General features: G+C 46.8%; 3 protein-coding genes and 1 long non-coding RNA gene across 7 annotated transcripts in view; 3 read left to right on the top strand and 1 right to left on the bottom strand.

Annotated features, from left to right (window-relative positions):
- The first annotated feature begins 536 nt into the window (after positions 1-536).
- RPL17 (ribosomal protein L17) lies at positions 537-3893 on the top strand. Of its 2 annotated transcripts, none has more exons than XM_010583009.1 (7): positions 537-583; positions 951-1003; positions 1093-1133; positions 2268-2402; positions 2703-2801; positions 3152-3343; positions 3806-3893. In XM_010583009.1, exons 2-7 carry the CDS (start codon positions 964-966, stop codon positions 3851-3853), a joined length of 555 nt encoding a protein of 184 aa, XP_010581311.1. In that variant the 5' UTR covers positions 537-583; positions 951-963; the 3' UTR covers positions 3854-3893. The 2 variants fall into 2 exon arrangements, with proteins under 2 accessions (XP_010581311.1, XP_010581312.1); XM_010583010.1 differs by lacking the exon at positions 537-583 and adding an exon at positions 590-697.
- A 280-nt stretch (positions 3894-4173) lies between these two features.
- On the top strand, positions 4174-7615 carry LOC104841382 (chromosome unknown open reading frame, human C18orf32). Of its 2 annotated transcripts, XM_010583012.1 has the most exons (4): positions 4202-4236; positions 4940-5042; positions 6358-6610; positions 7247-7615. In XM_010583012.1, the coding sequence occupies exons 3-4, from the start codon at positions 6383-6385 to the stop codon at positions 7319-7321; spliced, it is 303 nt and encodes a 100-aa protein (XP_010581314.1). In that variant the 5' UTR covers positions 4202-4236; positions 4940-5042; positions 6358-6382; the 3' UTR covers positions 7322-7615. The 2 variants fall into 2 exon arrangements, with proteins under 2 accessions (XP_010581313.1, XP_010581314.1); XM_010583011.1 differs by lacking the exon at positions 4940-5042 and having other exon boundaries at positions 4174-4236.
- An 84-nt stretch (positions 7616-7699) lies between these two features.
- Positions 7700-13190, bottom strand: LOC104841383. The gene is made up of 3 exons (XR_775351.1): positions 13038-13190; positions 10898-11018; positions 7700-7981 (listed from the first exon to the last, which is right to left on the bottom strand). It is a non-coding gene; the product is annotated as an uncharacterized LOC104841383 (long non-coding RNA).
- A 141-nt stretch (positions 13191-13331) lies between these two features.
- The window catches only part of DYM (dymeclin), a 219045-nt gene continuing 218943 nt past the window's right edge, over positions 13332-13433 (top strand). For both annotated transcript variants that reach the window (XM_010583004.1, XM_010583008.1), the window contains exon 1: positions 13332-13408. The gene's annotated coding sequence lies outside the window, so the exon portion shown is untranslated. The remainder of the gene's footprint in view (positions 13409-13433) is intronic.

The following is a 13433-nucleotide window of genomic DNA, read 5'->3' as shown; positions in this document are numbered from 1 at the left end:
CCCTGGGTACCTGTTCAGCCACACTCCCCTCTCAATTCTCAGCCTGAACTGCCATCTAGCTGCAGCCCTTGGGCTTGCGCCTTGGTCTAAACCCACTTCTGCCTTGTGAACAACACCGGCCCTGAGCCGAGGGCTAATAAAACTGCGCCTTGGCTCCCATGTCAGCCTTATCCTGACTAAAACAGGTCTCTTCCCTCCACAGCCAACGGCTGGTCCCTCAGGGCGGCGCGGCCCAGCCGCCATTTTGCGGCCTTCGCCCTGGGGCTGCGGGCAGCCCCGCACGGCTGCGCGTCTGCTCCCGCACGCAGACACGAGGACCTGTGCGTGGTGCACACGTTTAATTTTCACGTCCCGGGCTCACACGCGGGGCCGTACCACCCCGACCGACACCCCCCCCAATCGTCCTCCACCAGCCGCCGCGCATTTGTCGACGCTCCCTCCGGCCACCCTTCGCCCCGCGGCCGGCGCGGCACTTCCGCGACGCTCCCTGGCCGAAATCCCGCCCGACCTCTCGCGAGAAGCCGGCGGCTCTCCCGGCTCCCGGCATGCTTTGCTCTTCCTCTTCCCCCGCCGCCGCCCTGAGGTGAGGGAGCCATGGCGGTCAGGGAGCCGTCCCAATCCGGTCCCATCCTGCCCAGGGCGCCTCGGGGAGGCGATGAGGGGGCGAGGGCTCGGTCCGCCTCGCCGGTCGCCCTCGGTATTTTGCGGGGCTGGCGCGGGGGGAGGACGGGCAGGGGATGGCGGGGCGCGGGGGGGGGGGAGCAGGCCCTAGGGAGAGGCCGTGGCTGCGGTGATGACAATCTTAGGACACCTTTGGATTTAACTGTGAAAAGAAAGCGTAATTTCTGAGCAGCTCCTTCGGTTAGCGGAGGTGAGCAAGCCAGGTCCTGCATGTCTCTGTTGGAAGCTTAATACGTTTTGGTTTTTTTTTCCCATTGCTTCTTTTGCAGTTGAGCTCCCAAAATGGTGCGCTACTCTCTGGATCCGGAGAACCCCACGAAATGTGAGTTGCTTTTTCGTGAGCGTTCGCATAGGACTTCGCTGAAGCCATTGAGGTTTTCATTTCATGAGTTCCGTCTTTTTTCTCGGCAGCATGCAAGTCACGGGGGTCCAACCTGCGAGTGCATTTCAAGGTACGCAGTGTGTGCATAGTAGGAAACGCAAATTCATTGGGGTTATTATTTTGAAGGAAGTGTCCCTTGCTCTCTTGTATTATTGTATAGTTACTTCAGGGTGGTAGCGTAGGTTTATGGCCTGTGCTTGTTTTAGCTGCATGTAATGGTTTTTATCCACAGGAGCAAAACCAAGATGGTGTGTGCTAAAGAGCTGGCTGTCTAACGTAGGTAATAAAACATAATAGGAAAATAGTTGCAGTGAATTTAGGAGGCGGAATTGGGCTAGCGTTAGATGAGAGATTTCTTTTATTTGTCTTACTCTGCCTTCTTGATTGTTTGGGAAGAATATCGTGTTCATCTGCCCATGCTCCTGATCAAGGAAGTATGGCAGGGGAGGCTTGCGGTGTTTAACATGAGGACGTGGGTTCCTCTGGGAAGGGTTTAGGTGCGGCAGTGAGTTCAGGACCCATTCGAGTTAACAGCAAAACCAAAGCTGAGCAGCTGCTTTTCTGCTTGGTGTTACAGAGCACGGGTGAAAAGAGATTTCACTTATTTTGGTTTGCTCTTTTATTGTGATGAGGTGGGATTATAGTTACTCACTGACCTCTGCATTTAGTATGCTCTCTTAAGCACTGGTACTTTATCCTTGATTTTTCTTTCTGAGCCTTTTTTTTCTCTCTCCTTCATAATTCCCTTACAGAGATAATTGTGTTGTGTGTAACTTGTTTTCTCATCACTTCCTCTGAGGTGCCGTATTTGACATTTTAGGAGGAGCTTATCCTTCAGGCTCCTGCTTTTTTGGATTAGTGGCCAAAGAGGAGCTATGAAAAGTATAAATACTCACATTTTAATTTTGCTGGTTGGGAACATCTAGGCATTAGGTGAAAAACAATAAAGATGTGTCAGAGCTGCAAATTCAGCAATGGAAGTCATACCAAGGGTTAGAAAAGTAGGTAGCAAACCCCCCCCCCCCCCAAAGTGTTGCTAATTATCCTTCATTCTTTAGTTTTATTTTTTTTGTGTGGGGGTTTCTTTTAAACTGGGTTTGTAGCAAAAGGGATAGGATCCGGGAAAGGCAGAGGAGTGCTTTTGCTCGTGTTGTGCCTTGGAAAGACGTGTTAAGAGGAACTTTGCTGTGCTCTGTGTTGCTAGAACACTCGAGAGACCGCCCAGGCCATCAAGGGCATGCACATCCGCAAGGCCACCAAGTACCTGAAGGACGTCACCCTGAAGAAGCAATGCGTTCCCTTCCGTCGCTACAACGGGGGAGTCGGTAGATGTGCCCAGGTGAGGTCCCAGGTGGAAGGGTGGGAAGGACGCTTAGGTAAAGACAAGAGAAAAGGCCACGTTGAGACGACGTGGAGAATGGTCTGTTGTTGATGATGATAATAATGTGTTGAAATGCAAGAGTTACTCTTAATTCCAGTACAGCAAGGGATGCATCTGCTTGGAGTGTCAAGTCATGGATCAAATTTAATTATTTTGGTATGCAGCCTTAAGAAAAGGGGCTGTAATGGCGAGTTAGTGGCACGCGAAGGGCAAGTTGTGTTGCACCAGGACTAAAAGGGAACTCTCTTCTTCTTCCAGGCCAAGCAGTGGGGTTGGACGCAGGGACGCTGGCCCAAGAAAAGCGCTGAGTTCTTGCTGCACATGCTCAAAAACGCGGAGAGCAACGCCGAGCTCAAGGTGGGCTGCGTAGATGTCGCGAAACGCAAAGTGTTGGTGTCGGGCTGCGTGTCAGCGCTCCGGAACTCGGTGGCTGGATGAGGGCTGCTGCTTTAGATGAAACTGAATTGTATAGAGGCTTTTGGTGTACTGCTTGTCTGAATTAGGCTACCTGCGTTTTCCAGGTTAAAACGCGAGTAATAGTTTTTCACAGATGGGTAGTTTGTGTGTGGTTATCGACTGCTTAGGTCTCTTAAAATCTCCAAAACACAGGAAAATAGCAGTGATGTGTGGGGGTTGGTTATTGACGTTTTTGCTGCGGAGATTATGGATTTGAAGAGAAAAACGAGTCACAAGTCTTTACCTTCCAGGGTCTCGATGTGGATTCTCTGGTCATCGAGCACATCCAGGTCAACAAGGCTCCCAAAATGCGGAGGCGCACCTACAGAGCGCACGGTAGGATCAACCCCTACATGAGCTCCCCCTGCCACATCGAGATGATCCTCACCGAGAAGGAGCAGATCGTTCCCAAGCCAGAGGAAGAAGTCGCTCAAAAGAAAAAGGTACCGAGCGTCATGTCCTGGGTCCTCTTCGATGTCGGTCGAGAGATCGGAGCGTTGATGCTCTGCGGTTTTCGGACAGAGGGAGGGGTTGCTGTGATGACTTATCTTAGGACACCTTTGGAATACCCATGAAAAAAAAACCTGAAGTTATTTCTGAGCAACCTCAATAGTTACTGTAAACACAACCTTGAGAGCTTGGGGAACGTGCTTCTCGGTGGTTTGTTCTTCCCGCCCCCAGAGTGGTCACGGTGTTCTCTGTGCCCGCAAAGGTGCAGTGGGGCTACGGTCACATTTAAGAGATGTAGTGCTTGTATGGACGCTTGGATTCGTGGAAGTACAATGAGTGGATGGTTTTGGAAGGCGGTGAGGAAATCTCTCCTTGGGGAGGGTGACTGTAAAGCGAGCTGTGAGACGTGTCAGGAAGGTGCGGACTATCGCTCTTATCTCGCTTCTGTTTTTCAGGTATCCCAAAAGAAGCTGAAGAAGCAGAAACTGATGGCTCGGGAGTAAAGCTGACACAAAGCATGTACATAAATAAAATTTAAAAATTAAGACTTTTTGTGCGTCTTGCTTTGCTGACCCGGTGGGGCGCTGCCTGGGGACACCACGGGGGGGTGGTGGTAGGTGGCTTACGGGTGTTATTCCTACGTAAAAGAAAATAATTTGACCCGAGCTGGAGGTGTTTACCTTTCCCTATCCCGCCGGGCCAGATACCTTCCGCCCCCGGCCCCTGTAGCGGCCATACCGCAGCGGGGGTGGGAGGGGCGTGGGTCACGTGAGGCGCGGAGCGCCTTCTCCTATTGGCGGCGAGGGCGGCGTGCGCGTCAGCCGGAAGCGCGGGTGCCGTTTCCGGTGCGGCGGCCGGTGAGGGCGCTGGGTCGCCGCCGACTGAGGTGAGTGCGGGACGGACGGACGGGCGGACGGACGGGCTCCGTCCCCTCCGGCGGGACCCCGGGGCTGCTCCCCCGAGGGGCTCTTCGTCCTCCATCCCGGGAGGAGGCGTCCGCCGGTGCCGGCCTCCTCTGCGGAGGGGGCGAATCCCGAAACCCGTGGCGAGACGCGGAGCTTTTTTTGGTTTCGACGCGTGTTTGAGCGAGGCTTTACCGCTGGGGAGGGATGTTCGGGCTCCCGAGGTTACCGGAGTACGGACGGGAGGGGGAAACGCCGCCGGCTGCGGTAGCTCGTCCTTCCCCGTGAACCGAGAAGCTTGGCCCGGCTGCTGGGGAATATTCGAGCCGGAACGTCGTCCTACGGAGAAGCAGAACTGGGACGTGGCAGATAAATTAGCCCTTCTAGACTAGGTCATCCTTTATGGGGGAAAAAAAATAATTAAGCCCTTTTGTCCGTGTAGCGGTTTTTTTTTCTTTTTTCTGTTTCCATAATAGTTGACTAACGAACACGGGAAACAAAGACCAAACATACTTAAACTTGCAATGTCATGCATGTTCTCTCTGCTGACTCTAATGTATGGTGGCTTACAGAGAGAAACAAAAGCTTGCATCACAAAGAAATAAGCTTGCTATTAAAATTTGACCATTTGCCCTTTTACTCTTCTCTTTTTTTTTTCCCCCTAAAAATTAATTGCCTGCTAACCAGCCAACAGAGCATCACCAAAGCACAGAAGAAGCTCGCGAACGGTATTTCCATACGTCAAGGCCAGTGTTGTGTTTCCCGTGGCTTGCTTTTGCGTCTGGCAGAGGTATGACTTATTTTTCATCTGGAATCTTGACGTGAAGTGGCTGCAGAGACGCTTGCCATTGCCTCAGGAAGGCAGCCTAGGATGTTGCCTCCAGCCAGGTTCTTTAGCTAACGGATAAATCCACATCATCTGGCTGGAAATTTAGTACCTAGGAAGTTCTGGCGGAGAGAGTACCCAGATTGTCTTTCTGAACAGTTTTAATGGGTTATCTCATTTGTGTTGTCTCCGTTTAAGATTCTTCTCTGACTTCAGATCCTGTAAAACTCGATTTGAAGTAGCCAAAATACAGTTGGAAGTAGTCAACTGGGAATTGATGTTCTGTTGTTCCACAGAGCCTGGGGCTAAAAATCCTTAGGACAGCTTAAAAAAAAGAAGTGAAACTCTGATCCCAGATGAAGTGTGCACATCTGCCTCTTCATTCTCCACCCTGGGAAGCTTTTGTTTTCCTTCTTAATGTAAGAATTCAGATGTCAGCAGCCTAGAAAGGAGGAATGTGAAGGGCGAAGCTGGGCTGTGCAGCAGAGCGTATCTAATGATATTGCTTATCAGCACTGAAAGGGACAGCTCTAATCCTACTTAACTGCTTCCTCTCCCAGTTGTACTTTTCTGCCCCTGCACTTTGTCTTTCTGCGGCTTTCATCGCAGACTTCAGGCTGCTGTTTTTGAAGAGTTCTTCCTGGTTTTGAGAGAGAGGGAAGGATTAATTTTCTAATAGTTTGGCCAATTGTATGGGATTGGTGTGGGATCAAGTGATTCCTCCTGCGCAGGAGGAAGGAAGTAACCCATATTCTCCTCTTCTCAAATCCTGACTGGGATTCTCTTCCCATGTCACTGACCTGCCCTTCAGTGGTAGCAAGCCATCATTAGATGGACTGGAGTCCTGCCACTTAATTTCACCTTGAATAGAAAGGGAATGAGAAAACCAAACCTTTTGGACCCTCTGTTGTAATACGGTAGGGACTGGGCTAATATCTGCAGCTCACTGCTTAAGCTGTTTTTGTGTGGTTTAAGCAAAAACTTTTATTTTCTGAATTTGTTTTTCTAAGTTCCAGCTGTAGGACTGATGAATTAATAGCAAACTCTACTCCTTTTTTGTTAAAATGTCAAGAATGTTTCCCTTGTTGAGGACTTTATAACGTTGGAACACACAGCATTTTTGAATCTTTAACAGTTAATCTATAATTAAAGAATATTTTATGTTTGAATATCAACTACAATCTTTATTCGTTATTTAAGACTGTTCTCTTAGCTCATGGTGTACAAACACTGTCATCCTAAGTTGTTTGATTTTGGTGGTTTTTTTTTACCTCACCAGCTTTGTCACACAACAAGAGGAAGCCATGGTGTGCATTCCTTGTATTGTCATTCCAGTTCTCCTCTGGGTCTACAAGAAATTCCTTGAACCGTATATTTATCCTGTTATCGCACCTTTCATTAAGCGTGTATGGCCCAAGAAAGCCGTGCAAGAAACAACAGCCACAAAACAAGGTCAAGGAGGCAGCGCGGGAAATCCACGGGCACCTTCAGCCACAAAAAGAGATCAGGAGGATGAATCTGGAATTTATAAAGTAAGATTAATGCATTTAGCTAAGCAGGGAAACTCCAGGTAAAGCACCCAGCGAGAGTCCAGGGTGGGCACCACAAATGAGTAAATAGCTGGGCATTTTTACAGACATTTTTGTGGCTATTTTCTTATGAAAGGGTGTTACTGGTACCGAGCCAGCTAGAAATAGTGGCTTCTGGTAGGTCTTGGAAGGATAGGAGTTGCACCTGCTTTCTGAAACAGCTTAGTTAATTTATTTTTTTTTAACGACTCGCTATCCTTTCAGAGAAGGAAGAAGTCAAATAATTGGTACATCACACCAGATAGATGAAACGGAATTAAAAAACCCCCACTCTTCAGCCAGCTCTGCCACTCAATGGGGGAAAATGCTTAGTGTGTGGAAATTGTGCATTTATTATTTATCTCTAACAAAATGCAAAGATTTGTATATGTTGTGTCTGCCCTCATTCCCCCCTCCCCGCCCAAGCAATAATTATGTGTAAATCTGAAGAGACACCACTACTTTGGTTCTCGCTGCATATGTCTTTGTAGATCTTCACTGACCTTGCTTCTAAAAGCCACTTTCATCACCAGCTGTTACTGTTCTGGGTGTGAAGTCCTTTTTTGACATCCCATTAATGATTCTGTCTTTTATTTGCAGTTTGAAAGCAATGGCATTGCAAATGGAATTGCCGCAAAGAGATCCACAGAAGTTTCTGACAAGAAAACGGATTAAAGGAATTCATTCATAAGGATTTTATTCCCTTGTGTCCAATATGAACTGGTGATATTTCTCTCATTTTGAGACTTTTTTTCTTTGCACATTTTAGCTGAATAAAACCCCTTACCACTTACAGGAGAGGGTCTCTTTTGCCACTAACACGGCAGCTAGCACATTTCTTAATTTAAGATGTTTGAAAACTGAAGTTCTTTATTTTCCTCACTGGAGCTACTTTTCATCCATAATCTGTTTGGTGTGATTAGCGTTTAGGTTAAATAACTTATGAATAAATGTAGCTTTGGAAGGTAACTGTATCTTAGCATCTTAGTTTCACTAACTGCTAGTGCAATACTTCAGGCTTTCACCTTAAAAACTATAGCTGTTCTTGACCTTGCTAAAGAACTGTGAATTGCATCGTGGCAACATAAGCAGCATGGTTAAATTATGAAGAGTTTAGGTTTTTCATGTCAAATCTGTGGAAGAGCTAAAGGAGTTATGCTATATGCAAAATTTACTTAGCTTACTAAAAGCAGAAAGTCTTGATTTGGTACTTCCATTAATTATTTACCTTGAAACATTGTGCCTTTCTTTCCTGGAGAGGAGCAGCAGGGGCATGATGCAAGAGAATTGTTGCTTTATATTCGGTTGCAGTGGTTTAAAATGGTGCCGTTCTGTCTTTAAAAAAAAAAAATCCAACTAAAATCTCTTTAACATGCTTGTTAGGAATTTCAGTTATAATAAACCAGGATTTTATTTAAAAATCAGTTGCTTCATACAACTGTTCTTAGGCTTCTGAGCTGTAAATATCCAAAGTGGTAACAAAATCTTTGCAAACCTGTAGACACGCCCCAGGCAGAAGGAGGTCGTAAAACTACTGACTTCACCATAAAGAAAGTGAACTCGACAAGTCCGGCTTTGCCTCCTCCTGGGAAGATGCATTCTTGGTACTGACTTCCATCTCACCATTGTAATGCAACTGTGAAGTGTTGTAGATGTCCCTGAGCTTACTAAGGAATAAAAGTGGAAACTCCTGCTTTGTCCTCTCTGCCAAACCAGAGCGGTCTTTAAAAGATTCAAACCAAAACCATTTCAGCCACTTTGGACTGCTATTTAGGATTTGTCATTTTCCCAAAAGTCCTACCTAAGGTATGCCTAAAAAGGCGTACCTTTTAATATACGCAGTCCTTGAACCGTCACTGATGTCCAGCCTTGTTCTTGTGACTGTGTTTTCTCCTAACAGGTAATTAATTATTCTGAAGACTTGCTTGATGCCCGCCAAATGCCTCTGGTGAGGCGTATGGTTTCCTACCACTACCCGGTTTTGTCAGGTCATGTGTGAATTGATCTGCAATGTTCACAGCTGGATATTGGGTCCTTGTTGCTGCAACTGTTACTTCTGTAGTGAGTTGAATCACAGAAAACTCCTTGTAAGACATTGCCTTATACTGTTGGCTCTCCCTTAATGAGCTAGTCTATTGGGAAGTGAATTTAGTATTGCTGTTTAATCAGCTTTCGCATCATCCTTGGAAGATAATCCCCCACCTGATCAGTGTATCGCAGATACAGCTTTCTCCTAGACCGGTGAAGTACCTACCCTTTGTGATACTAAAACCTGGTTTTATTATTCTGAGCATGCGCACGTGGTATACTTCATACAATAAAAGATAACAATACTAACTGTGCATTCCTATAACTTCTCACAGATATTGTTGTGTGGATCATGTAGTAGAAAAGACAGGGATTGGATAACGGAAGCAAGGGAAAGAGGCCACACTAGTTTCTGATCATTTTTGTCCTTCGTATCTTTGGATATTTCACCTATAATGTTGCAACAGATCATAGCCCGTCCATCAGAACTTCAGGTGGTGAAAGGTGGATGTAATCTTGGCTGTGGTGGGTTGGGTTTTCTAAACCAATCGACCGCCACCTCTGCTACCACTACTGTCGGAAGTTCATGCTCTAAATCTGAAAGCTGGGAACTTCTAAGGGTCTGAAATCACCTTGCAATGAGAGAGGAGTAAACTGCCTGAGAAAGTCACTCCAGAACTGAGGTCATGCACAGTGTCTTTCAAATGGCTATAGAAGTGAAGATTGTTGCAGGTGTGCAGCTGAACATGAGTATGTGTTCTTACACTGTAAGAATTGCTGAAAAGATTGTCCCTTCTGCCATGCTTCCTGTCCCAGAGCAGGTAACCTTAGCTGCTGTTTTAAAATCCTGGGAACCTGATCAGCAGGCCAAAGTTTTGGAGCAATACGTTCACCTCTAACAGCTGTGAACACGACAAAAAGTAGAGCAAGAGCTGTACTTGGGCTCCTTTAATTCATAAATGTAAATGAATGCAGACAATTTATAAAGTGTACATAATTAACTATTTTGAGTTACTTGGGATATTATTATACAAGGAAGTGCATCAGAGAGCAACATGGAAAATAAACTATAGTACATCAGACTGCAGGCTGAACTGGGCTTCTAGCTGTGTGTCAACACCATATTGAAACACCAGGCCTACTGAAAAGACCGCAGAAAAGCAAAATAGGCAGACAATGCAAGTAAAATTACACTGCTTGTGCTTTCTGGAATGGTGTTTCAGTACTTTTATTAGCTGCAGTTAAACACTAATGTGAGTAAGCTTCATCACAAAGCTTTCCTGAATGAGGCACTTGGAAGTCCTAGCAGATTTGTGTTGTGAAATTTTTCAAGAATAGGTCAGTATTCCTATTGTGTAGTGAATAGTTAAGCAATAAGTAAGTCAAAAAAACAGGTGAAAGCAAAGGAACTGCCTGAGCCTGGGCAGGGGTGCAGGAGATCTGCTGGGATGCAAAGAAGCGCACAAAGCCTTGTTTAAGAAAAATAAGTAGACAGAAATTAAGGAAATCCTCACATAAGAGAACAGTATATATCAAGTAAATTTAGTTTAACTGAGAAGATTTCCGTATGTTTGTTACTCACTGAAAGCAAGATTTACAAAAGGGCTTAGGCACCTAATGATGGCAGGTGGACATCTCTCAGAATTTACTAGACCAAGTAGCAGCTTCGTTTACACTGAAGACTTTTAGAAAACTGCAGAGTAGGCATCTTTAGGGACCAAAGTACTTCTGCAAATCTAAGATCTTCAGCATTAAAGCTCTCTGCATTTATTTAAATACCACTGAGGAAGAATCAAGAAATCAACCAGTATTTGAAAATATTTGAAAAAATATTCAAATCAACTAATTTAAAGTATTTTTTCTTTATGGGAAGGTCTGAACGTGACATGGTACCTTCCATGTGTTGGTTTGCACAGGTAGCTGGATGCCAAGGACTTAAAATAAACTTCATTGAAATACACCTTTAAAATACTGCAAGTATGTGCAAAAAGTTCTTAAATAAATGTTCAGAAGGTTTTATGTTGCCAGTTATTTTGATGGGCCTGATTCTGCAGGCAAAGTAAGTTCTGGCAGGTTAAATGAAACATGATCAGCCTCTAAGGATGTCTAAACTGACAATGAATTCTGTGCAAAATTATCTTTATTCAGATGTGTTTGTAGAACACAGTTAAATTCTACCCACAAAGCTGATCCAATGACAGTAATACAATATGCTGTTATTACCCAAATGTAGCAATCGTGCTCCAGCATTCTTGGAACTGTTGGGCATGTTGCTAAGGTTCAATTCCTTCTTGACTTCTGTACAATGCAGAGCATTACTGATGAAAGAAGAGTCTTTCAGAGGCTGCAGGTAAAGGAAGAAAAATTTAATTTACACTTAGATTAACTAAATCTGCCTTCAATGAGAACTAATTCTGTTTCATTAAACTGCCTAAGACATGAAAGAAGGGATTACCTTCCTTGTGCAGTTTTCTGATTGTTAGCACATGCTTGCTGAACTAAATCATATCCTGGGTTTCACAGACTGTCATTATTTTTGCTTCTCAGTGAACCTGACTGCAGTAGCTCAACTGAAATGGTCTAGAAGACCATGTTTGCTACAGTAATTCTCTTCCTTTAGAAGAGTTTTTAGATCGTAGTGCTTATCTTTCTCTCATTGTTGTATTTGAAACATGAATTATTTGAAATGTTCTGAATAGATGTATTTATACGTAGATAGATATAGCAATACCTGAGCGTGAGGATTGTTTTTAAACTCCTTTTTTGTGCATGCAATCCTACCTCTTTTATAGCCACTAACTGTTGACCATGCACCATTTTTCTTGCCATAGCGGTCTGATCAAACACTGTATGAACATGAAGCCAAACCCTATGCCAAGATGTTTGCTTTTACGTGGCAAGGTATACGAAGTGGTTACACCCCACCTTTGCACTTGTGCTGTTTGCATATGTGCTATTTGCTTGCGCAGCCTGGTTACAGGTATGCGTAAAAGCCAGGCTGCATATTTAGTGTCATGCACCATGATAACAGGATTATGCTCAGGACTAGTTATATTCATAGAATCATAGAATCACAGAATGGTTTGGGTTGGAAGGGACCCTAAAGATCATCTAGTTCCACCCCCCCTGCCAGGGGCAGGGACATCTTCCACCAGACCAGGTTGCTCCAAGCCCCATCCAACCTGCCCTTGAACACTGCCAGGGATGAGGCATTCATAGTTTCTCTGGGCAACCTGTGCCAGTGCCTCACCACCCACACAGATAAAGAACTTCTTCCTAGTATCTAATCTAAATGTACCCTCTTTCCGTTTAAAACCGTTACCCCTTGTCCGATCACTACATGCCCTTGTATACGGTCTCTCTCCATCTTTCCTGTAGCCCCCTTTAGGTACTGGGAGGCTGCTGTAAGGTCTCCCCGGAGCCTTCTCTTCTCCAGGCTGAACAACCCCAACTCTCTCAGCCTGTCCTCATAGGAGAGGTGCTCCAGCCCTCTGATCACCTTCGTGGCCGTCCTCCAGACCCGCTCCAACAGGTCCGTGTCCTTCTGATGTTGGGGACCCCAGAGCTGGACACAGTACTGCAGGTGGGGTCTCACCACAGCAGAGCAGAGGTGGAGAATCCCCTCCCTCGACCTGCTGGTTACACTTCTTGTGATGCAGCCCAGGATATGGTTGGCTTTGTGTGCTGCAAACACACATCGCCTGGTCATGTTGAGCTTCTTGTCAACCAACACCCCAAGTCCTTCTCTGCTGGGCTGCTCTCAATCCATTTGCCACCCAGCCTGTATTTGTGCTTGGGATTGCTCCAACCCATGTGCAGGACCTTGCACTTGACCTTGCCCAACTTCACGAGGGCCTGTCAAGGTCCCTCTGGACAGCATCCCTTCCCTCCAGCATGTTGACCACACCACACAGCTTGGTGTCGTTGGCAAACTTGCTGAGGGTGCGCTCAATCCCACTGTCTGTGTTGCCAACAAAGATGTTAAACAGCGTCAGTCCCAATACCGACCCCTGAGGAATGCCACTTGTCACCCGTCTCAACTCGGACATCGAGCCGTTGACCGCAGCTCTTTGGGTGTGACCATCCAGCCAATTCCTTATCCACTGAGTGGTCCATCTGTCAAATCCATGTCTTTCCAACTGAGAGACAAGGATGTTGTGCGTGACAGTGTCAGATGCTTGGGAAGGGTTTCCCTTTTGAAGGAACCATTGGGTACTTACAGAACCAGCTACTGTTGGCACAAAAAACTCCTCATGGATGGAGGTTACCAGAGGCACAAGCAATGATTTAAAGCAAAGCGACGGCAGGGCCTGTGCCCGGTAAATCCTCCCTCCCTCCCTCCAGTCCCCCTTTCTCGAGTTACCTCACATCCCACTGACTGAAAAGGCGGGCCGCAGAGGAGAGGAGCCCCTGGCAGTCAGCCCGTGTCCCCGACCACCCGGCGGCTTATCGAGAGAAGCCTCTTGCCGTAGAAAACCCTCACCCGGAGGATGACGACAAGCCCGTTGACCTCCCCTCACCGGACTACACTTCCCGGCATGCTCCGCGGCGTCTTCCCGCCTTTTAACCCTCCCCGGCCTTTGCGCATGCGTGGCGGGGGCGCGTTGGCGACGTGGAAGGCTGGAGGCGGGCGGTAGCGGCGGGTGCGCGCATGCGCCGGGTGGGGGCCGTTGGGCAGCGCCCCCGCGGCGCGCGGGTGGGTGAGGGCAACCGGCGGCTGTGGCGGCTGTGGAGGTGAGGGGAGCGGAGCGGAGCGGGA

This window comes from Haliaeetus leucocephalus, unplaced genomic scaffold (genome assembly GCF_000737465.1).
Source record: "Haliaeetus leucocephalus isolate CR32 unplaced genomic scaffold, Haliaeetus_leucocephalus-4.0 Scaffold866, whole genome shotgun sequence".
Taxonomy (NCBI): Eukaryota; Metazoa; Chordata; class Aves; order Accipitriformes; family Accipitridae; genus Haliaeetus; species Haliaeetus leucocephalus.
This window is presented reverse-complemented; position numbering and strand designations above follow the sequence as displayed.

Coding starts and splice junctions, on each gene's coding strand:
- RPL17 (XM_010583009.1), top strand. CDS start 964: ATGGTGCGCTACTCTCTGGATCCGGAGAACCCCACGAAAT. Junction 1,004..1,092: donor TCCGGAGAACCCCACGAAAT/GTGAGTTGCTTT, acceptor TTTTCTCGGCAG/CATGCAAGTCACGGGGGTCC. Junction 2,802..3,151: donor AGAGCAACGCCGAGCTCAAG/GTGGGCTGCGTA, acceptor TTTACCTTCCAG/GGTCTCGATGTGGATTCTCT.
- LOC104841382 (XM_010583011.1), top strand. CDS start 6,383: ATGGTGTGCATTCCTTGTATTGTCATTCCAGTTCTCCTCTGGGTCTAC. Junction 6,611..7,246: donor ATGAATCTGGAATTTATAAA/GTAAGATTAATG, acceptor TTTTATTTGCAG/TTTGAAAGCAATGGCATTGC.